Here is a 23,073-nt window from a genome sequence, read left to right on the forward strand (position 1 = left end):
TAACTAAAGCTTATTTTTGGAGTAGGTCTGATATTTAAAGCATAATATAAAAAACCTGTAAATTATTCTAAAACTTATTTTTTGGGTAGATTTTATTTTCTCAGAAACACAGTATCTGTAATAAAATTAGTTTTTCTCCCTGCAGGAATAAACCGGCAATGAGAAAAAGTTTAGCATGTAACATGCTGGAGGTGTACTTTATGTGCTGAAAGTTACTGGTATTTTCCAGTGGAATGCAGATTCACCTGTACAGTATTAACCCTTTCACGACCGGCCGATTTTTCGCTTTCCGTTTTTTTTTTTCGCCATTCTTTTTCTGAGAGACGTAACTTTTTTATTTTTCAGTCAATATGGTCATGTGAGGGCTCATTTTTTGCGGAACGAGCTGTACTTTTAAATGAAACCATCAGTTTTACCATATTGTGTACTAGAAAATGGCAAAAAAATTCCAAATGCTGAAAAATAGCAAAAAAAGTGCGATAGCACTATGGTTTTTGAGATATTTTATTCACTGTGTTCACTATATGGTAAAACTGATGTGTGGGTGTGATGCCTCAGGTCAGTGCGAGTTCGTAGACACCAAACATGTATAGGTTTACTTTTATATAAGGGGTTAAAAAAAAATCGGAAGTTTGTCCGAAAAAAGTGGCGCACGTTTTACGCCATATTCCGTGACCCGTAGCGTTCTCATTTTTCGGGATCTTAGGCTCAATGACGGCTTATTTTTTGCGTCTCGAGCTGACGTTTTTAACGGTACCATTTTTGCGCAGATGCTACGTTTTGATCGCCTCTTATTGCATTTTGCGCAAAAGTTGTGGCGACAAAAAAACGTCGTTTTGGCGTTTGGAATTTTTTTGCCGCTACGCCGTTTACTGATCAGATTAATTGATTTTATATTTTGATAGATCGGGCGTTTCTGAACGCGGCGATACCAAATGTGTGTATATTTTTTATTTTTTTAACCCTTTAATTTTCAATGGGGCGAATGGGGGGTGATTTGAACTTTTAGGTTTTTTTGTTTTTTTTTAATTTTTTAAAACTTATTTTTTAACTTTTTTTTTTTATTTTACTAGTCCCCCTAGGGGGCTATTGCGATCAACATTCCGATCGCTCTGCAGTATCTGCTGATCACAGCCACAAGGCTGTAAACAGCAGATACGCTGTCTTTCTCTTTTGCTGTGCCCCGGGCACAGCGAAAGTGAAACCAAGTCATGTGTAGTACAGGAGTCATCACATGACCCTGTGCTACCATGACAACTATCGGGAGTCACGTGATCGCGTCACGTGACTTCCGGTTTCGGGTGGTAAGTAAATGCTTACCGCAATCGCGCTTATAATGGCGCTGTCATGTATTGACAGCGCCATATAAGGGGTTAATCGGCACGAGCAGATAACGATTCTGCTCGTGCCTAGCAGGCACACATCTCAGCTGTGAAAATCAGCTGAGATGTGTGCCGATCGCGGCATGCTGCCGCCGGAGGACCGCGGGCAGTAACATTATGTCATTTAGGACGTAATTTTACTGCCCGCGGTCGTTAAGGGGTTAATCTGCTGGTACTGTGATTGGGAAACAAACCTATTTTAAGACGTTTACTGAGATGATCAGCGAATGTGTCACTGAAAGCATATGGGTTATTCCATCCAATATTGTGGGAAGCAGAGAGGACTTGTGTGTAATGGATACAATCTGGCACGCTAGTAATTATTTTCTAGATTAATTATTGTGCCAAAAACGGATTTAAGCTCCAATATTTAAAATCATCCATTGTAACCTTTACCCTGGATGACGAACGTCTTCCATGTTATGCATTGGTGACTACATTTCTTCTATAAGACAACTTTGGTCTAGAAAAGTCACTCAGCAAAGAGAATTTCACCGTGTTCTATGCTGTAGAGGATCAGTCCCTGTACGTACACTGGTGCCCGAGCTGTCTGTCATCGTATGTGCTGTATCTCTTCACATGAATACGACGAACGCGGTCTCGGAGTTCAAAACCCTCATCATCTTCACTGTGAGATGCTTGGCTGCGTGTGCGGCTTGTGGCTTCCAGTAGAGAATTGTCAGGGACTCTGGGGGTTTCATAGAGCAGAACGTTCAGGGTTTCTTCATAGATCCGAGCCTCAGGAAATTCAACCTGATGATTGGGAGAAAAATACATTTTAAACTCCATTGTCTCGTTCATATTACGCGCACACGCTCACACACACACACACACGCACGCGTACACACGCACGCGCACACACACACTTTGTGCCCGTTTTGAGTATCTGCTAAGCAAGCAAATTAGGTGGTGCATGTACAGTCAAACGATCTTACAGGTCTGCTATGCAAAAGCCAGGTTCTATAGCAGCCCTGCAGGCAGGTCCTATGACAGCCACTGTTGGGTTACAGGTAGAGTAGGTCTCCAATATCAAAATAGTGGGTGCCCGAGACCTGGCACCCCCAACGATTAGCTCCAGCCAGATCTATACAGTGACCAGAACAGAACTATCTGCTCCTTTTTATACTTAAGACTGTAGTAAATATCCCAGTTCCCATCTTGGTCTATTTCATAATTTTGCATCCTCAGCAGCACCGTAGGCCCCTTTCACACTGTGTTTTCTCTTCCACTCAGTGGCCCTGTCAGGGTTAATGTTGAAATGCCCAACAAAACAAGATTTGGCAGTAATCACTGACGGGCCACTGACTATAATGATGCAGGTGTCACCAACATGCATTCTATGTCTAGCTGTCCACCTCCCATAGGTGTATACAGCTGAAAAGTATGCACAACAGAGCACACAATGACTCCATCTGAATCATTATAATCAATGACTATCGGCACATATACCCAATTTCCGTTTTGTTAGGGTTCCGGCAGTGAGCCCTGAATAGGCTATGGGATGGAGGAGAAAACGCAGTGGGAAAGACCCTTGCAAAAGTTTGGTCTAACAACATATGAAACATATATTAAATGCCAGAATTATCTATTTTTGCTGTCACCTACCTAAAATGCAATAACAAAAAAGATCCAAATGTATTTACTCAATGCAGTATCAGTATAGCTGTGACCGTAGGGTGCAAAAACTAAGACATCACACAGATCTATACATGGAACAATAAAAACGTTATGGATCACAGAAAATGGCAACAAATTACATTTTTTACCTTTACAAACTTTTGAAACTTTACCATATATTGAATGCAGTAAAAACAAAACCCAAAAATATTGGAATTGCATTTATTTTTTTTTCACCATTTAATCCCACTTTGATTTCTATTCTTGTTGTTAAGTACCGTATTATTCAGATTATAAAAGACGCACTTTCCTCCCAAACATTTGGGAGGAAAATGAGGGGTGCGTCTTACAATCCGAATGTAGCTTACTGGGGGAGGTGCAGAGGGGTCACAAGAGATGCTGCGGACTTAGTGCGGGCTGTGCTGCAGTTGCGCATGCACCGACTCCCGGCGCTATTTCTTTGAAGCCCGACAGTTTCTGGATGCTCCTCCTGCCTCACAATGACCGCAGTAAGCATCAGGGACACCCGCTGCACCGCCTGCAGCATCCCCCTACTCTACCACCTTTGCCTCCTGTGACCTCACTCCACCACTGCTGCCGCCCCCACTCCAGTAAGACACCACCGAATTATAAAGACGGACCCCATTTTTTTTTCCTCTAAATTTGGGGTGAGTCTTATAAAACGAAAAGTATGGTATATTGTAAAATGGTGTTATTCAGAGCAACAACTTGTTTCACAAAAAACAAGCCTCCATGTGACTATGGAAATGGAAAAATAAAAAAATAAAAAAGTTGTACATTTTGGAAAAAGGACAGAAAAAAAAAATCAAAAAGCGCAAAAACAAATTGGCTTCGGGGGTTAACTGCACAAAAATAATCTCAATGGTGGTACTGTGTAGACGTAGAAACCTTTACCTTTGTTTGCTTCTTTTCAGTGGCATAAACAATAGAGGTGCAGCAGACCTCTGCCAGCTTCCGCCCCTGACCGTAGAAAGACCAGCAGCAGATCTCATCTCCAATCACGTCCTTCATAAATAAGACTCGCCCGTTGAAGCGGAGGGAAAGCTTGTCAAACAGCTCAATATTTTTCAGAAGATTGTCGTCAGAGTTACTATAATAAAAGAGAGAGAATAGATAAATGGCATTAATAAAGAATCACAGTATATGAGTTTAGTCACACAGCGGTCATTCTGCAGTTAGCTGCGTTTTCATAAAAAAAAAAAAAAAAAAGTTAATCTAATAATTTTTCTAAATTGCGCAAAAAAGAAGTAAATATTCTTGTTATAAATAGCCACAACAGGTGTAAATACTAGCAAGTAAGAATATTACACCATAAGTAAGGTGTTGTTACAAGAGCTCACACACATTTGTGTTTCTATTCTTTTTTATATATTACATTATTGTGACTTTGGTCTTTGATCACTTTTAAGCATTATAATTGTTAACAAGACAAAACGATGGCTCAGCTGACGATACACTGAAGCCTTGGTCGGAACAGTAAAAAAAAGTAAAAGGTTGGCGCGACATCGCAATGATGACATTGCACCAGCCCAACCAATAAAAAGAGGAGCCGGGAATGACAGGAGGAAAGGAGATTCACAGGGGTCCTGTCCTGCGGCCGGGGATCGCTGACCTCCAGCGGCCGGGGATCGCTGACCTCCAGCGGCCGGGGATCGCTGACCTCCAGCGGCCGCGGATCGCTGACCTCCAGCGGCCGCGGATCGCTGACCTCCAGCGGCCGCGGATCGCTGACCTCCAGCGGCCGCGGATCGCTGACCTCCAGCGGCCGCGGATCGCTGACCTCCAGCGGCCGCGGATCGCTGACCTCCAGCGGCCGCGGATCGCTGACCTCCAGCGGCCGCGGATCGCTGACCTCCAGCGGCCGCGGATCGCTGACCTCCAGCGGCCGCGGATCGCTGACCTCCAGCGGCCGCGGATCGCTGACCTCCAGCGGCCGCGGATCGCTGACGTGGCCGATGGACCGGATGTTGTGAATCGATTCTTAATACAGCTTACTTGATGGAAGGCTGCCCGTGAGGATGATTTATATATTAATAGGTCAGTCTTCTGTACATTAGTTTTTCTCAGAATAAATTAATTTAAAATCAGTCATTAAATAATCTGCTCTACCCATTAGACTGACTGTATCAGTGACAAATATACAGATGCAAGAAGATAATTCTTAACTTCAAAGTGTAATTTATGTGAGGCTAGTGAAAATAGAGTCCCTAAGGCCCAGTCACACTAAACAACTTACCAGCGATCCCAACAACGATACCAGCGATCCCTATCAGGTTGTAAGTTGCTAGGAGCGTCGCTGGGGAGATGTCACACTAAGCAATGCTCCAGCGATCCCACCAGCAACCTGACCTGGCGGGGATCGCTGGAGCGTCGCTACACGGGTTGCTGGTGAGCTGTCACACAGGCAGATCTCACCAGCAAGTGACCAGCCCCCAGCGCCGCGTGGAAGTGATGCTGCGCTTGGTAACTAAGGTAAATATCGGGTAACCAACCCGATATTTACCTTGGTTACCAGTGCACACCGCTTAGCGCTGGCTCCCTGCACACCTAGCCACAGTACACATTGGGTTAATTACCCAATGTGTACTCTGCTACGTGTGCAGGCAGCAGGAGCCGGCTTCTGCGGACGCTGGCAACCACAGTAAACATCGGGTAACCAAGAAGCCCTTACCTTGGTTACTAGATGTTTACCTTCGTTACCAGCGTCCGCCGCTCTCAGCTGTCAGTGCCGGCTCCTGTTCTCTGCACTCCTACCCACAGTACACATCGGGTTAATTACCCCATGTGTACTCCAGCTATGTGTGCAGAGAGCATGGAGCCGGCACTGTCGGCTGAGAGCGGCGGACGCTGGTAACGAAGGTAAATATCGGGTAACCAAGGAAAGGGCTTCTTGGTTACCCGATGTTTACTGTGGTTACCAGCGTCCGCAGAAGCCGGCTCCTGCTGCCTGCACATTTAGTTGTTGCTCTGTCGCTGTCACACAAAGCGATCTGTGCTTCACAGCGGGACAGCAACAACTAAAAAATGGTCCAGGACATTCAGCAACAACCAACGACCTCACAGCAGGGGCCAGGTTGTTGTTGGATGTCACACACAGCAACATCGCTAGCAACATCGCTGCTACGTCACAAAAGTTGTTCCTTAGCAGCGATGTTGCTAGCGATGTTGCTTAGTGTGATGTGGCCTCTAGGGGGTAGAGATTAGGGGAGGGAGAATGAATAATAAAATACTGATAGGGGTTTGTTAGAAGTCTGCAAATATAATGGAAGTGGCAGAAAATATCCTCATGAAGCAAATAGATGAGGCAGCTAATCAGAGTAAAGTTATCATGGGGGACTTCAACGACCCTAAAATAAATTGGGGAGAAGCCTGCAGGTCCAGCAAAGGAAACAGGTTTTTGACAACAATGAAAGACAATTATGTTTCACAACTGGTTCATGACCCAACAAGAAGGCAGGCACTGCTACACCTAATATTAACCATAGGCCAGAGAGCATATCAAATATACGGGTTGGGGGTCACTTGGGTAATAGTGATCACAACATAAAATGCCTTCATATATGCTTTAATAAGATGTACAGTAGAGGGGCTACAAGGACATGATTCCAGGCAGGTGAATTTCCATTGTATAAGAGATTAACTTAGAGCCATAAACTGGAACAATCTCCTGAGAAATAAATGTACACAAAGCAAAATGGGACAACTTTATAAAAGCATCCTGAATATGACCTGTGCACAATATATACCCTGAGAATAAACAAGCTAGAAATAAAAAGGAAACCACTATGGCTAAACAGAGCTGTAAAGGGCGCAATTAATGAAAAAAAAGAAATAAAGCATTTACAGAATAAAACCAAAAGGGCAATGATGAGGCATTAATAGAATCATAAAAAAATACATTCTGTAAAAAAAGCAAAATCAAGGCAGCAAAGATTGAGACAAAGAAAGTAAAAATAATCCAAAAATATTCTTCAACTACATAAACAGCAAGAAAATAAAAAGAGGATAGTGATGGCCACCTCAGGAATAGTCTGGGTGAAATGGTGGAAGAGGATGAAGGAAAGGCCAATCCGCTAAACTCCTTTATCTCCACAGTAGTGATACAAGAAGATCCCATGACATGGTGGCAAATGTATAAGAAGGACATAGCTGAACAAAAGCGGGTGAAGAAGAGCAACTGACTTTATTAAAGGAAGGGGTGGAATGCAACACCAAGCCAAGACAAGGTTATTAAACTTGGGGTTATTCAGTTTCGAAAAACTAAGGCTTAGGGGCAATCTTATTACAATGTACAAATCTATCAGGGGACAGTAGGGAGACCTTTCTAATTATCTTTGTTACACCTAGTACTGCGACTGGTACAAAGGGGCATCCACTACGTCTAGAGGAAAAAGAGAATTTTGTTACTTACCGTAAATTCTTTTTCTTATAGTTCCGACATGGGAGACCCAGACCATGGGTGTATAGCTACTGCCTCCGGAGGACACACAAAGTACTACACTCAAAACGTGTAGCTCCTCCCTCCGGGCTATATACACCCCCTGGATGACAATCTAACCAGTTCAGTGCAAAAGCTGAAGGAGGACATCCACCCATAAGTAGAGATAGAGTAAAACTCGGAAAAACCGGAACCTCTGTCTACAACAACAGCCGGTGAAACACACGGAACAAGAACTGCCAACAGGCAACAGGGAGGGTGCTGGGTCTCCCATGTCGGAACTATAAGAAAAAGAATTTACGGTAAGTAACAAAATTCTCTTTTTCTTCATCGTTCCTTATGGGAGACCCAGACCATGGGACGTCTCAAAGCAGTCCATGGGTGGGAAATAAACAAAACTGAGAAGTAGGCAAAACCTAACTTCACAAATGGGCGACAGCCGCCTGAAGGATGCGTCTGCCCAAGCTCGCATCTGCCGAAGCATGAGCATGCACTTGGTAGTGCTTCGAAAAGGTGCGCAGACTAGACCAAGTGGCAGCCTGACAAACCTGCTGAGCCGTAGCCTGGTGCCTGAAAGCCCAGGAGGCACCGACAGCTCTGGTCGAGTGTGCCTTGATCCCCGGCGGGGGAGGCACCTGAGAACATTGGTAGGCATCGGAGATGGCCGACCTAATCCAACGAGCTAGGGTCGGTTTAGAAGCTGAGAGACCCTTGCGCTGACCGGTGGTTAGCACAAAAAGAGAGGTGCACCGCCTAAGAGCGGCGGTGCGTGACACATAGATTCGGAGCGCCCGCACCAAATCCAAGGTATGCAACGCCTTCTCAAAGCGATGCACAGGGGCCGGACAAAGGGAAGGCAATGAAATGTCCTGGTTAAGGTGGAAAGGAGACACCACCTTAGGGAGAAAGTCCGGAGTCGGACGAAGAACCACCTTGTCTTGGTGAAACACCAAAAAAGGTGGCTCCGAAGAGAGCGCAGCCAAATCAGAGACTCTCCTGAGAGAAGTTATGGCCACTAGAAAAACCCCTTTCTGTGAAAGTCTAAACAAAGGAACCTCCCTAAGAGGCTCAAAGGGGGGTTTCTGTAAGGCCGTGAGGACCAGATTAAGATCCCAGGGATCCAAAGGCCGCCGGTAAGGAGGAATGATGTGAGATGCGCCCTGTATGAAGGTGCGCACCTGAGCCAGTCGGGCGATACGCCGCTGGAATAATACCGACAGAGCCGACACCTGTCCCTTGAGGGAATTGAGGGATAGTCCTAGCTGCAGACCGGACTGTAGAAAGGACAATATGGTCGGCAAAGAAAACGGCCAAGGAGCATGGCCGGAAGAGCGACACCAGGACAGGAAAATCTTCCAAGTCCTGTGGTAAATCTTGGCCGAGGAAGACTTCCGAGCCTGAGTCATAGTGGAGATGACCTCAGAAGGAATGCCTGAAGCCGTCAGGACCCAGGACTCAAGAGCCACGCTGTCAATCTGAGAGCCGCAGAATTCTGGCGGAAAAACGGACCTTGAGAGAGAAGGTCTGGGCGGTCCGGGAGATGCCACGGCATTTCTACGGACAGACGGAGCAGATCTGGGTACCAAGCCCGCCTGGGCCAGTCCGGAGCAATGATTATGACCCGACGGCCCTCCATTCTGATCTTGCGCAGAACCCTGGGCAAGAGAGCTAGAGGGGGAAACACGTAGGCCAGACGGAACTGGGACCAATCTTGAACCAGCGCGTCCGCTGCGAAGGCCTGAGGATCGTGGGAGCGAGCCACGTAAACCGGGACCTTGTTGTTGTGCCGGGATGCCATTAGATCCACTACCGGAGTGCCCCACTTGCGGCAGATTGACCGGAACACTGCCGGATGCAGGGCCCACTCGCCGCTGTCCACGGTTTGACGGCTGAGATAATCAGCCTCCCAGTTTTCTACGCCTGGGATGTGGACTGCGGATATGGTGGACTTGGAGTCCTCCGTCCACTGAAGGATTCGTTGAACCTCCAACATCGCCAGGCGGCTGCGAGTCCCGCCCTGGTGATTCATGTAGGCAACCGCTGTCGCGTTGTCTGACTGGACTCGAATGTGCTTGCCCGCCAACAGGTGGTGAAAGGCTACGAGAGCTAGGAGAACAGCCCTGATTTACAGCACATTGATCGGGAGGGCTGATTCGGACGGAGTCCAAGTGCCCTGTGCTCGGTGGTGGAGAAATACTGCCCCCCAGCCGGAGAGGCTGGCATCCGTGGTGAGGATCACCCAGGACGGAGTCAGGAAAGAGCGTCCCTGTGACAGAGAGAGGGGCCGAAGCCACCACTGAAGAGAGCTCCTGGTCTGTGGCGACAGAGCCACTAGCCTGTGCAAGGAAGAGGTCCGCTTGTCCCAACAGCGGAGAATGTCCAGCTGCAGGGGACGCAGATGGAACTGGGCAAAGGGAACCGCTTCCATTGACGCCACCATCTGACCCAGCACCTGCATGAGGTGCCTGATGGAATGACGGCGGGGCTTCAACAGAGAGCGCACCGCCAGATGAAGGGACTGCTGTTTGACTAAGGGCAGCTTCACAAGTGCCGGCAGAGTCTCGAATTGCATCCCTAGGTACGTAAGTTCCTGGGTCGGGGTCAGAGTGGACTTGGGCAGATTGACAAGCCACCCGAATTGAACAAGCGTGGCGAGAGTGAGCGAGACACTCCGCTGACAGTCTGTACTGGATGAGGCCTTGACTAGAAGGTCGTCCAGGTAGGGGATTACTGCCAACCCCTGGACATGCAGGACCGCAACCACTGCTGCCATGACCTTGGTGAAAACACGAGGGGCCGTGGCTAACCCGAAGGGGAGAGCCACGAATTGGAAATGTTCCTCTCCGATTGCAAAGCGTAGCCAACGCTGGTGTGAAACCGCAATAGGCACATGCAGATAGGCATCTCTGATGTCGATGGATGCTAGAAAATCTCCTTGGGTCATTGAGGCAATGACCGATCTCAGAGATTCCATGCGAAAGCGCCGCACCTGAACATGCTTGTTGAGAAGCTTGAGATCCAGGATGGGCCGGAAGGAACCGTCCTTCTTGGGGACTAGGAAGAGGTTTGAGTAGAAACCTCTGAACCGTTCCCGGGCGGGAACCGGAACAATTACCCCGTTGGCCTGCAAGGATGCCACGGCCTGTGAGAAGGCGGCGGCATTGGAGCAGGGGGGAGCGGACAGAAAAAATCTGTTTGGCGGGCTGGAAGAAAATTCTATCCTGTAGCCGTAGGAGATGATATCCCGCACCCACTGATCGGAGACGTGTTGAAACCACACGTCGCCAAAGTGGGAGAGCCTGCCACCGACCAAGGACGTTGCTGGCGCAGCCAGATAGTCAAGAGGAGGCTGCCTTAGTGGCAGCGGCTCCTCCGTTCTTCTGAGGACGCGGCTTCGCGCGCCAGTTCGGTTTACGATCCTTGGCTGAGGTAGTGGACGAAGCTGAGGGCTTAGAGCAGAGCTGGGCAAGGGGCGGCTCGCGGGCCACATCCGGCCCGCCTACTCTCTGTGACCGGCCCGCCTGGCTCAGGGCGTCCTTGCTGGCCGGTCACTGATGAGGGCAATCTGACCTGTTGTCCGGAGCTCCAGGCTCCGGGAGGCCCGTGGTCAGATTGCCCTCATCACACGCTGCGTGCCGGGTAGGAAACAGAGGACAGATCCTGGCTGCAGCTCCGCACAGTCAGTGCAGGCAGCGGAACGCAGGAATCTCTCCTCTGTTCCCTTCGGCAGCTTTTCTCTGTGACACACGCGCGCCCTGATATCGTCAGTACGGCGCGCGTGTGTCATTTGAAAAGTTCCCGCCCAGCAGCAGAAGACGCTGCAGCAGCCGGGGCCGCACGGAGAGAAGCAGCGGCTCCTAGGAATACAGCATCGGCGCAGCCTGGGCATCTGAAAGAGAAGCCGCTCAGCGGGGGGAACGTACGGAGGAGCCTGAGGAGGGGACAATAAGAAGACAGGTGAGTGGTTACTAGTAACCTGCGGGGGCAATGGGGGGGGGGGGTGTTTACTGTTGACAAATATTTGGGGTGTAGGGGTGCAGTATATGGGAATGTAGTTTTACAGGTGTGGTATATGGGGGGGCAGGGGGTGTAGTGGTGTACTATATAGTGGTGTAGTATAATACAAGTGTATATAGTGGTGTACTGATGTAGTATATTACAGGTGTATATAGTGGTGCAGTATAATACAGGTGTATATAGTGGTGTAGTATATTACAGGTGTATATAGTGGTGTAGTATAATACAGGTGTATATAGTGGTGTAGTATAATACAGGTGTATATAGTGGTGTAGTATATTACAGGTGTATATGGTGGTGTAGTGGTGTAGTATATTACAGGCGTATATAGTGGTGTAGTATATTACAGGTGTATATAGTGGTGTAGTATAATACAGGTGTATATAGTGGTGTAGTATATTACAGGTGTATATGGTGGTGTAGTGGTGTAGTATATTACAGGCGTATATAGGTGTGTAGTGGTGTAGTATATTACAGGTGTATATAGGGGTGTACTGGTGTAGTATAATACAGGTGTATATAGGGGTGTAGTATAATACAGGTGTATATAGGTGTGTACTGGTGTAGTATAATACAGGTGTATATAGGGGTGTAGTGGTGTAGTATAATACAGGTGTATATAGGGGTGTAGTGGTGTAGTATAATACAGGTGTATATAGGGGTGTAGTATATAGTGGTATAGTATATAGAGGTGTAGTGTATAGGGATGTATATTACAGGTGTAGTATGTGGTGGGTGTAGTGATGTAGTATATGGGGATTGTGTGTGTATGTATACATTGTGTATATATATATATATATATATATATATATATATATACACATGTATATATGTAGAACCGAGTTAATTATATTAGTCCGGCCCTCTAAAGCCATCCCAACTTCTCATGCGGCCCCATAGGAAAATTAATTGCCCACCCCTGGCTTAGAGGATGACCAGTTAGGCTACTTTCACACATCAGTTTTCTGCATTCAGGCACAATCCTTTTTTTTCCTGATGCAAAGGATCCGGCAAAAACGGATGCAAACTGTATCCACCGGATCCGGTTTTTAACGGATCCGTTATGCCGGATGCGTACAAAACCGGATCCGGTGGATACGGTTTGCATCCGTTTTTGCATCCGGTTTGTCCTTTTTTTTGAAGGATCAGCTTTTTTAATTAATTTGGTGCATGCGCAGTTTACAAAAACGGATCCGGTAGCCGCATCCATTTTTTACCGCATTGCGCCGGATCCGGCGTCCATAGGCTTTCATTGTAAAACACGCCGTATCGCGCCGGATCCGGCGCGATGCGGTTTTTTTGCCGGACAAAAAAACGTTGCAAGATATGTTGCCTCCGGCCGCCGCTTTGATAAATTTTGCCGCATCCGGAAAAAAACGGATGCACCGCAAAGCCATCCGGTACAATCCGGTACCAATGCAAGTCTATGGGGAAAAAACGGATGCGGTACCGGATCCGTTTTACCCGTTTTTTTCCGGATTGAACCTGATGGCAAAAAACTGATGTGTGAAAGTAGCCTTAGAGGAACGAAAGGAACGAAACCTCGACTGGTTCCTGCCCTGGACAGGTTTCCTGGTTTTAATTTGTGGCAAGGAAGTACTCTTCCCGCCAGTAGCTTCCTTAATAATTTCATCCAGTTGTTCACCGAACAGCCGGGACCCAGCAAAGGGGAGCCCAGCAAGGTACTTCTTAGAAGAAGCGTCTGCTTTCCACTCTCGAAGCCACAAGATCCTGCGGATCGCGAGAGAATTAGCGGAAGCCACCGCCGTGCGGTGAGAAGCCTCTAGAATGGCAGACATGGCGTAGGATGAAAAGGCCGAAGCCTGGGAAGTTAAGGCAACCATCTCGGGTATAGAGTCCCTGGCGAGGGAATGTATCTGCGCCAGAGAGGCAGAGACTGCCTTAAGAGCCCACACTGCCGCAAAAGACGGGGAGAACGAGGCTCCTGCCGCCTCATATACAGATTTGGCCAGAAGGTCAACCTGGCGGTCAGTGGGATCCTTAAGAGAGGTGCCATCGGCCACAGATACGACTGTCCGGGCTGAGATTCTAGACACCGGAGGGTCCACCTTTGGGGACTGAGCCCACTCCTTAACCACCTCAGGTGGAAAGGGAAAACGGTCATCAGAACTACGCTTTGGAAAGCGCTTGTCAGGACAGGCCCTGGACTTGGTAACAGTGGCCTGAAAACTGGAGTGGTTAAAAAACGTACTCATAGCTCTCTTAGGAGAGGTAAACTGGTGTATTTCTACCAGAGAGGCTTGTTCCTCTGACACTGGTGGATTGAGGTTCAGTACGGAGTTAATGGATGCAATCAAGTCACTAACATCCGCATCACCCTCAGATAAGTCAATGGGGTACATAGAGGTAGCGTCTGAGCCCACAGTAAGAGTATCTTCCTCGCCCTGCACCTCAGCTCGTGAATCAGAGCCGTGGGACGAGGAAGGAGAAGGGTCCCTGCGTCTCCGTTTAGGGGGACGGGGTCCTAAAACATGTTCTGAGAGCTCTGCAGAGCTCGGAGCAGCAGAGGCACCCTGAGAAGGGGGCTGATGCATGGTCAGCAGAGACCTGGACAGCTGTCCCATGGAGTCGGCAAAAGACTGGGAAATAGCTCTAGAAAAAGATGCTACCCAAGCTGGGGGTTCAGCCACCGGGGCCGGAGCAGCCGGGGGGACCCCTGAAGAGGCTCCAGGCTGAGGCACCACCATGTTAGAGCAGGCATCACAATGTGGGTATGTGCTCGGTTCAGACAGAATGAGCTTACATGCAGTGCATATAGAGTACAGCTTAGCAGACTTGCTCCTAGTGACAGACATGCTGCTGAGGTGGAGGCTCTGCAGTAAATAATACACTCCTATAGAATGACCCCCTGAGAGTGTATAATAAAGCCCACAACCAGAGGTTGTGGCTTACCAGACCGCTTTTTGTGTGCCCTCCGGATTCCACAGCTCGGACCCCCAGTGGATGCAGCAGCTGCAGCAGCCAGCGCCGATCAGTGTGAGAACGCTGATAAAATGGCGCTGGAGTGAGGAGGGGGGGCGGGGATTAGCCCAAGAGCGGGAATCCGGAGGGCCAAGGAGAGATACAGGGGAGGGAAACATCTCCTCAGAGAGGAGTGTCCTCCCCTCTCCTGAACGGCCGGTGGGCGGCGCCGCACTGTTCCCCTGCAAAACTGACATGCAGAGGGACTGAAACCGAAACTAGGCCGCGACTGAAGCCGGGGCCTAGATTTTTACATGCGGCCGACGAGCAGGCACCCTCGGCGCGGTTCTCAGGAAAAACCCAGAGAATCGGCCGGAAAACACAGCAGAGTTACAAAACATACTCTCCCCTCAATAAATGTACCCGGGACCCCTGAAAAACGTCTCAATACTTAGCTTTTGAGACGCAGGGCCAGGTCCCTGGGGGGGGGGTTAAACGTTCCGTCCGGCAGGATCCTGACAGGGCTGCGGATGGAGACCGGTCTCCTGCAAAGCAGAGAGGACCGTGATGGCTCCCACTTCAAGCCAGAGCCTCAGAGGGTGGTGAAGGAGCGCGGCATGTGAAGGCTCCAGCCTTGTAAAGTCAACCTTAACAGCACCGCCGACACAGTGGGGTGAGAAGGGACATGCCGGGAGTCCAGACTGAACCTGCTTTTCTTCCATATCTTTGAAATCAAAAATCTTAAAAATTAAAAATCAGAGAATGCATGTGTGTGTGTGACCTCCTGAAACACAAAGCATTGAACTGGTTAGATTGTCATCCAGGGGGTGTATATAGCCCGGAGGGAGGAGCTACACGTTTTGAGTGTAGTACTTTGTGTGTCCTCCGGAGGCAGAAGCTATACACCCATGGTCTGGGTCTCCCATAAGGAACGATGAAGAAAGAAGGTTTAATCATATTCACAGACACAGATTCTTTACTGTAAGAGCAGTGAGACTATAGAAGTCTCTGCCACATGATGTTGTAATGGTCGATTCACTACTAAAATTCAAGAAAGGCCTGGATGTGTTTATTACTGGTTATGTACACTACTTTCTGTGATTGGACGTTGATCCAGGGAACTAGTCCGATTGCCGTGGATTTGGGAAGTAATTTTCCCCTCATATGGAGCTTACTGTCTGCCCCACGGGGTTTTTGCTTTCCTCTGGATCTACACGTTGGGCTATAGGTTGAATTCAATGGACTTAAGTCTACCTTCAACCTTAAAACTATGAAAGTAGTAACTCACCTGGTGTAGGAGTACTTATTGTTGCTTCTGTTATAGAGGAGCTTCACCACAGGCTGTTGAGAAACACAAAGACGTAACATATTGTCCTGGAGATACACACAACTTTGAGCATGACAAGATTAAAAAACAGAGGCACTTTTTAAGACTGCTGTTAAATACACTAGTCTAATCCAAAACTTGGACGTAAAGGGAATCTGTCTGCAAGTTTTTCATATGTAATCTACTATCATTCTACTGTAGTGTCAGTTTTTATCTTCGATAGTGTTCAACTGGTTTCCATGGAGATCGACCACCAAAGCCTGGAGAGAACAGTAGCTACATTCTAGGAGAAGGGGTAATTAATATCCCAGTCAACTCTCTCCAGTCCATTGATTTCTATATCGCAGTTAGTTGCTCACCTCCCTCCCCGCTTCTGAAGAATTGCTGTTACCCAGCTTGTAAAATTAACAACTTTTACATTAGATCTAGTAATCACGGCTCTCACTGTCCTGAGCTGTGTGCTTTTTCAAATGTCCTGTAACTTCTATGTATAAATACAGTGCTAGAGCTGTATACTCTAGAACAGGTCACTAATAGCTGAATGTGTTATAGCAGAACTTGTGCTGAGATTTATAGTTCTACTACTATTACAGCTCTACTATTCACCATAGCTGTCACTCAAGGAGGAGCCTGCCCTGCCAGAAACCAGGGAAACTAAGGACACTGCGTTGCTCTGAGCTGCTAAGGAGACAACTTGAGAATACCTTTTTAATCATTGTTCATATAAACTGGGGTCTATGTTCTTTTGTAGTGCACATATATAGTGCTGGGCAGCCCGCCTAGCCTAATAGTATGGGCGTAACTAATCAGCTGCTAGCCAGACACTGTGCACCTACATGTGTGAACAGCGCCCCATAAAAGTCTATTTTGCGTGCAACTTTATCACCAAGTAATCACCACCTCCATGCATTGGTAGTTTGTGAGTGATTGCTTCATTTGTTTTTTCCTCCTGTGATGCCTCCATCTTTATAGGAGGGGGCTTTGCTGCATCCTGTCAGTGCATTAGATTCTTTGCCCTGGGCAGGTTAAGACTGCTGCTCTTTTGTTCCTTTATAAAGTGAAGCTCAAATGGACCCAGCTTTAGTCCACCAGCATTCCTAGTATTTTTTGCTGCAGACTATTCCTCCATAATTAGAAAGCAAATATCCAAAATAAAAAGGTAGGGAAAGGATGGCATTCTTACCTACATAGCACACTCTAAACAAAAAACGAGGAGGACAAGAAGCAAGAGTATGGTGCACAAAATACAATGTTTATTGATTTAAGGAGGACTGGCACAAGAGGAATCAGCGGCACAAATCAATGGCATGTGTATGACAACATGTATATGGAAATCAAAAAGCATGAGGTATACAAGTGCAGTGCAAATAGCAGCTGCAAATCAAAGTATGGTCAGGGCATAAAGTGCTATAGGAAAAACCATAGGAGTAAAATTAATAAAAAGACCTTATTGTATAAATATTACCGCAAATACAAAGAAGTGGAGAATTAATGTAGTACTATGCAAGGTAAGTGCTCCACACAAAGTATAAGTTAGATGGTCTTATATTGCACATAGCCCAGATAACAGAAAGTAATGTACACTATGAATACAACATGCAAAAATACAGGTTACAAAACACTGGCCAGCAGGTCAGAGGAATAAAGGACAGAGGGCAGCAAAAACCTGATGCAGAACAGCATACCCATGGTCCAGATACAGCCTGAGAAACAGCAGCAGAGAGGTCCCCCTGGAAAAGGACCCCGACGTATACGTTTCATGATCTCACAGGAGTATGATCATTTCATCAGGGGGAGATCCTGTCCTTTATTCCTCTGATTTCCATATACATGTTGTCATACACATGCCATTGATTTGTGCCGCTGATTCCTCTTGTGCCAGTCCTCCTAAAATCAATAAACATTGTATTTTTGCACCATACTCTTGCTTCTTCCTTCTTCTTCGTCCTCCTCGTTTTTTCTTTTTATTCCTCCATAATGCAGGCAGAGCAGAAGTGGTGCATTTTCTTATTGCCTTCCTCTACTTGTGGCCCTATAGTGAAATGTAGGCATGGCTGACTTAAAAGGGAACCGGACAGGTCCTCCATGCCCTCCCACCCCAAAGCATTTCTATATACCCTGTCTAACAAGCCATTGATACTGCCTGACACCTAAACACATTGAAGAAAAAAAAAAAAAGTATTTATCAAACATCTTTTTCATATGTAAATTAGCCTCTTGATCTTGACTAGTCAATGGTACATTAATTTCAACAGACTAATCTGCCCTCTCCGCATGTTATCAAGCGCTGTGTGGATCTTTAAAAGACATTTTTTTAATGTGTTTAGGTGTCAGGCAGTATATAAGCCCATTAGGCAGGGTATTTAGTCATAAATATATAAATGCTTATGGGGGATTGGGCCGGTTCTCTTTAAGACGATTCAATCTGAGATTTAAAGTACCGTATTTTTCGCTTTATAAGACGCACCAGATTATAAGACGCACCCCCAAATTTGGTGAAGGAAAAGAGATTTTTTTTTTTAATGTTAAATGGGGTCCATCTTATAATGACAGTGTCCGTCTAACAAATCATATAGGGTACATGTCCCTCATAGCCCCCCATCCTAAAATTAGCCCCCTTAATCTGGATATGGCCACCTTATATTGAAAATAGCCCCCTTGTGCTGGCATACGTTCCCCTGTGCTGCCTATGGCCCCCTATGGATTGCACACGTTCCCTGTGCTGCCTATGGCCCCCTATGGATTGCACACAGTCCCCTGTGCTGCCTATGGCCCCCTATGGATTGCACACATTCCCCTGTGCTGCCTATGGCCCCCTATGGATTGCACACGTTCCCCTGTGCTGCCTATGGCCCCCTATGGATTGCACACATTCCCCTGTGCTGTCTATGGCCCCCTATGGATTGCATACGTTCCCCTGTGCTGCCTATGGTCCCCTATGGATTGCACACGTTCCCCTGTGTTAGATATCGCCCCCATGCTGCTGCCCATAGTAAACTGAAACCCTCTTTCCTTACCTCCTCCAGCGCTGATCTCCCTCCTGTCTCCCTCCGTGCTTCTGTTCTTCCACTTCTTTGTTCTTGGTGCCGGTCATGTGATCGGCACAGCAGAGTGATCTCATCTCTGCGTGCCTGATCACAGTGGAAGCAGGGACACCGGGGAGAAACGCTGGAGGAGGTAAGTAAAGCTTTTTTATTTTAGGATGACAGCAGCATGGGGGCCATATCTAACACAGGGGGGCATGTGCGATCACAGGGGGGCACAGGCTCATATAATATGCACCGCTCCCCCAGCCGTCACTGCGGTGCGATTTCAGCATACTCATACACATACACCCTCCCCCCGTATATTCAGCTTATAAGACGCACCCCCTACTTTCCCCCAAAATTTGGGGGAACAAAAGTGCGTCTTATAAAGCGAAAATTACGGTATATGGTAGCCATCTACTCCTCTTTTGTGATCATTTTATGGGTTCATTAACCCACTCATTACCCCTAGTGTAATAAGCCTGTTAGTGCCATTTTATTCTAAAAGTTATTGTAGCATCAGGCTCCGTCCTATGTTAAAAATAGGATAGAGATTAACACTGTCTTACTGTGGCTGACACCAGCAGAAGCGGAATCTAAGTGCTGACTTATACAATGCATCAGTGGGGTATGCACCTTGGCAGATGATTCAATCAATTTCTCTTCTTCTTTCTGAGAAGTGATGATAGGGATATTACACACGGCTTCATATGACTCATTCTTGTCCTGAAAGAAGAAAAATGGAGACAATTAGAAGAAAAAATCTGCTGCATTGTTTGCAGAAGTGTCTGTCCCACAACCCGATGATATCCTAGGGACAGAAATAGGTCTGGAAACAGCTGGTGCACGACTATGACATTTTCTATGGAGATTATTTCTAAAAGTTTCATGCAAACTTATATTTACAGCTCTACAATAACCTTTTTGTGCAATTTTCTCATGGTACTGTGATTAGAGCCAGAATTACAGGGTCTCCAGTATCAGCTACATGACCACAATAAGAAAAAAATATGTATAAATATACCGTATTAGAAATATTGAAATATCCAGCCTTTTTCATTTAAAACAACTAGAAATGTTCATATTCAAATACAGTTCCTATTACGGAGATTGGATGACAGCTGGTGCTGATGAGAGTCTATGTTGATAGAAAAGGGAGGAGGAGTGGAGCTCTGCACCTAGCTCCTCCCTCTTCTATCTACATAGACTCTCATCAGCACCAGCTGTCATCTCAGTAACGGGAAAGTCTTCACTGAATACAGATTTGACCTTACAATTAAGAAGTTTGATAATGACTGATCAATTCTGGCAGAGAAAGAAGCAAATGTGTCTGATAAGAAATATTACAAAGTTGCTTATTTTCATGTGTACTATTGATTTATGAAATAAAAATCAAAACAACGGTTACGCTTTAACAGAGGCCCTCCTTCATTTTAATCAGATGTATTTTATTTAAGAAATGTTTTCCATTTTTTAACATTACATTCAAATGCAAAAGGGAGAAACAACTTACATAGCAGTCAATCACAATGTAATAGGACAGTACATAAAAGAGTAACACAACCCCTTTTTTTTTCCCAATTCTAAAAATAAATAGAAAACCATATCATATACAGTCATGGCCGTAAGTGTTGGCACCCTTGAAATTGTTTCAGAAAATTACCGTAAGTATTTCTCCCAGAAAATTATTGCAATTACACACGTTTATTTGTGTGTGTGTGTGTGTGTGTGTGTGTGTGTGTGTGTGTGTATCTGAACAACACACAAAAAGAAAACAAAAAACATGTGAGAAAAAAAAAAGAAAAAGAAAAAAAAAAAAGCACTCATTGCTACCACTTCAAAACTCTCCACTGCTTATTTTATTCCATTTCTATGGGGCTTCTTGTCCTGCTGGAAGACCCATAACCTAGGACGCAGACCCAGATTTCTGACACTGGGCGCTACATTGCCACCCAAAATCCTTTGGTGATCCTCATATTTCATGATCCCTTGCACACAGTCAAGGGACCCAGTACTAGAGGCAGGAGATCAACTCCAAAACATATTTGAACCTCCCCCATATTTGACTCTAGGTACGGTGTTCTTTTCTTTGTAGGAGTGATTCCGATTTTGGTAAACATTAGAATGATGTGCTTTACCAAAAATCTATATCTTCTTCTCACCTGTCCACTATACAAATTCCCAGAAGGATTTTGGCAAACTGCAGTCTAGCTTTTTTACGTCTTGGTGTCAGCAGTGGGGTCCTCGTGGGTCTCCTGCCATAGCATTTCATGTCATTCAAATATCAACAGATAGTTTGCGCTGACACTGATGCACCTTGATTTTGCTGGACAGCTTGAATTTCTTTAGAACTTGATTGGGGCTGCTTATTCACCATTCATACTATCCTGCATTGCAATCTATCATCAATTTTCTCTGCCGTCCACGCCAAGGCAGATTAGCTACAATGCAATGGGTTATAAACTTCTTGATTATCTTGAGCACCATTGTCAAATGAACATCACGATCTGAAGATGGACTTATAACCTTGGCATTTGAGATATTTTTCAAGAATTTTGTCTCCCAAGTCCTTAAACAGTTCTATTCATCTCTTTCTATTCTCCATGCTTAATGTGGCACGAACAGACGCGCAATGCAAAGATTGAGTCAACTTCTCTCCTTTTATCTGGTTTCAGATGTGATTTTCATATTGCCCACACCTGTTAATTGCCACAGGTGAGTTTGGACGAGCATCATGTGCTTCGAACAAAGTTGTTTACCCACAATATTGGAAATGTGCAAACAATTTTGTCTGGCCCATTTGGGGGGGGGTTTGTGTGAAATTATGTCCAATTTGCCTTTTATTTTAATGTTTTGTGTGTGTTGTTCTAATACACCCAAAGGAAATAAACATGGGTATAACAAAAACGTGTGTAATTGCAATAATTTTCTGTGAGAAATACTTAATTTTCTGGAACAAGTTCAAGGGTACCTACACTTTCGGCCATGACTATTCATAAAGACCTAGAACCAAGGAATAAAGGCAAGCTAAAATTAAAGTGCACTACACTGAAAGTATAATCGCTCCATATAACTGATGGATCAATTAATGGTCCCTTCCTACTGATCCTTCCCTCAGTCCTGGAGTAAGACAGACGATGGGGTCTCTAGCCATGCTCCCAAAACGCTATGATATTTATGCATTCCTTATCAGATTCCTTCCCCCTTTGTAGACTTATAATATTGTAACTTTTGTGTTGGAGTTCACTAATTGTAGAAGGAGCAACATCCAAGCTGTGATAGGCCAACAGCTTCCTGGCTTGGAATAATATGTGTAAAATGCCCAATGTGACCACTCCTTCCTCCAGGAGACAGAAATATATTGGGTTCTGGTTGTATTTGAATTTTGTAGATTTGTTTAATTAAATTAAGCGCCTCATTCCAATAGTCTTCCATACTCACACACGCCCATATCATATGGATGATGCACGCCTCATCACAATGGGAGATGGCATGCTAGGTACAGGGAGTACCAAGAGAACGGCGAAAGGCAATGGAAAAAAACCCTGTGTCTAGGGAAAGGGGAGATGGTGATGCCTGACCAAGTCTATTGCTGGCCTCTGGCTTCCTGCTCCACCCTAGATAGGTTCCACACCTATGCACCGAGCAGGATACCTGACTTTAGAACTGGGCCGTATGTAGGGAACGGGTGGTATGAGTGCTTAATCAACCTCACTAAGCACTAAAGAAGATACAGGGAGCACACACATGGGCAAAAGCACATGAACAACTTATCTCCAGATGACTCAGAGAGAAGTACAGAAAAGAACAACAATGTTCTTCAGATAATTGCAAGCCAACTGCTTGCATCCAGAGCTTGTATAGAATCCTACTCCACACTGATGAGGGGCAATACCCCTAAACAGCTGTCTGTGGATGGATACCTGGCCTTGGTATTTCCCTTGTCATATCTTTAAACTTGGATATTGACTAAAAGGGCCACTTAATATGGTGGTTATGGTGGTCTCCTAAAAAGAGTCAACCCTTGGCTGGGCCCTTCCCGGAGGGATATCTGGCTGCTTTCTGTGTTGAGACTCCTAACAGAGGCTCCACGGACCTTTTTGATTTGTATAGGTTTTAAGTCTATCACCAGCACAAATCCAGGGGGAAATGAGAGTATTAAGTATACAAAGTGAATTGCTGATGATTAGCAGCTGCAATGTGAAAGGGTTCTAAAGGGAATGTTATAGAGCAGTTTGTGCAGCCAAATGCTATGACCTTCTACAGCCAGACACCACAGGACTGTTTTTCAAGTGTAAACAAAAAGACTGAAGGCACTCACCA

General features: G+C 46.1%; 1 protein-coding gene across 1 annotated transcript in view; it reads right to left on the reverse strand.

Moving 5' to 3' along the window:
• Positions 1-1,530: 1,530 nt before the first annotated feature.
• Positions 1,531-23,073, reverse strand: part of TNFAIP1 (TNF alpha induced protein 1) — a 44,948-nt gene continuing 23,405 nt past the window's right edge. Inside the window, exons 4-7 of the mRNA XM_075333234.1 lie at positions 19,387-19,476; positions 15,686-15,738; positions 3,915-4,110; positions 1,531-2,135 (exon numbers count right to left, since the gene is read on the reverse strand). Of these exons, the coding sequence (XP_075189349.1) occupies positions 1,899-2,135; positions 3,915-4,110; positions 15,686-15,738; positions 19,387-19,476 (576 nt within the window). The 3' untranslated portion in view covers positions 1,531-1,898. The remainder of the gene's footprint in view (positions 2,136-3,914; positions 4,111-15,685; positions 15,739-19,386; positions 19,477-23,073) is intronic.

The sequence above is a fragment of the Anomaloglossus baeobatrachus genome, chromosome 2, assembly GCF_048569485.1.
Source record: "Anomaloglossus baeobatrachus isolate aAnoBae1 chromosome 2, aAnoBae1.hap1, whole genome shotgun sequence".
NCBI classification, from domain to species: Eukaryota; Metazoa; Chordata; class Amphibia; order Anura; family Aromobatidae; genus Anomaloglossus; species Anomaloglossus baeobatrachus.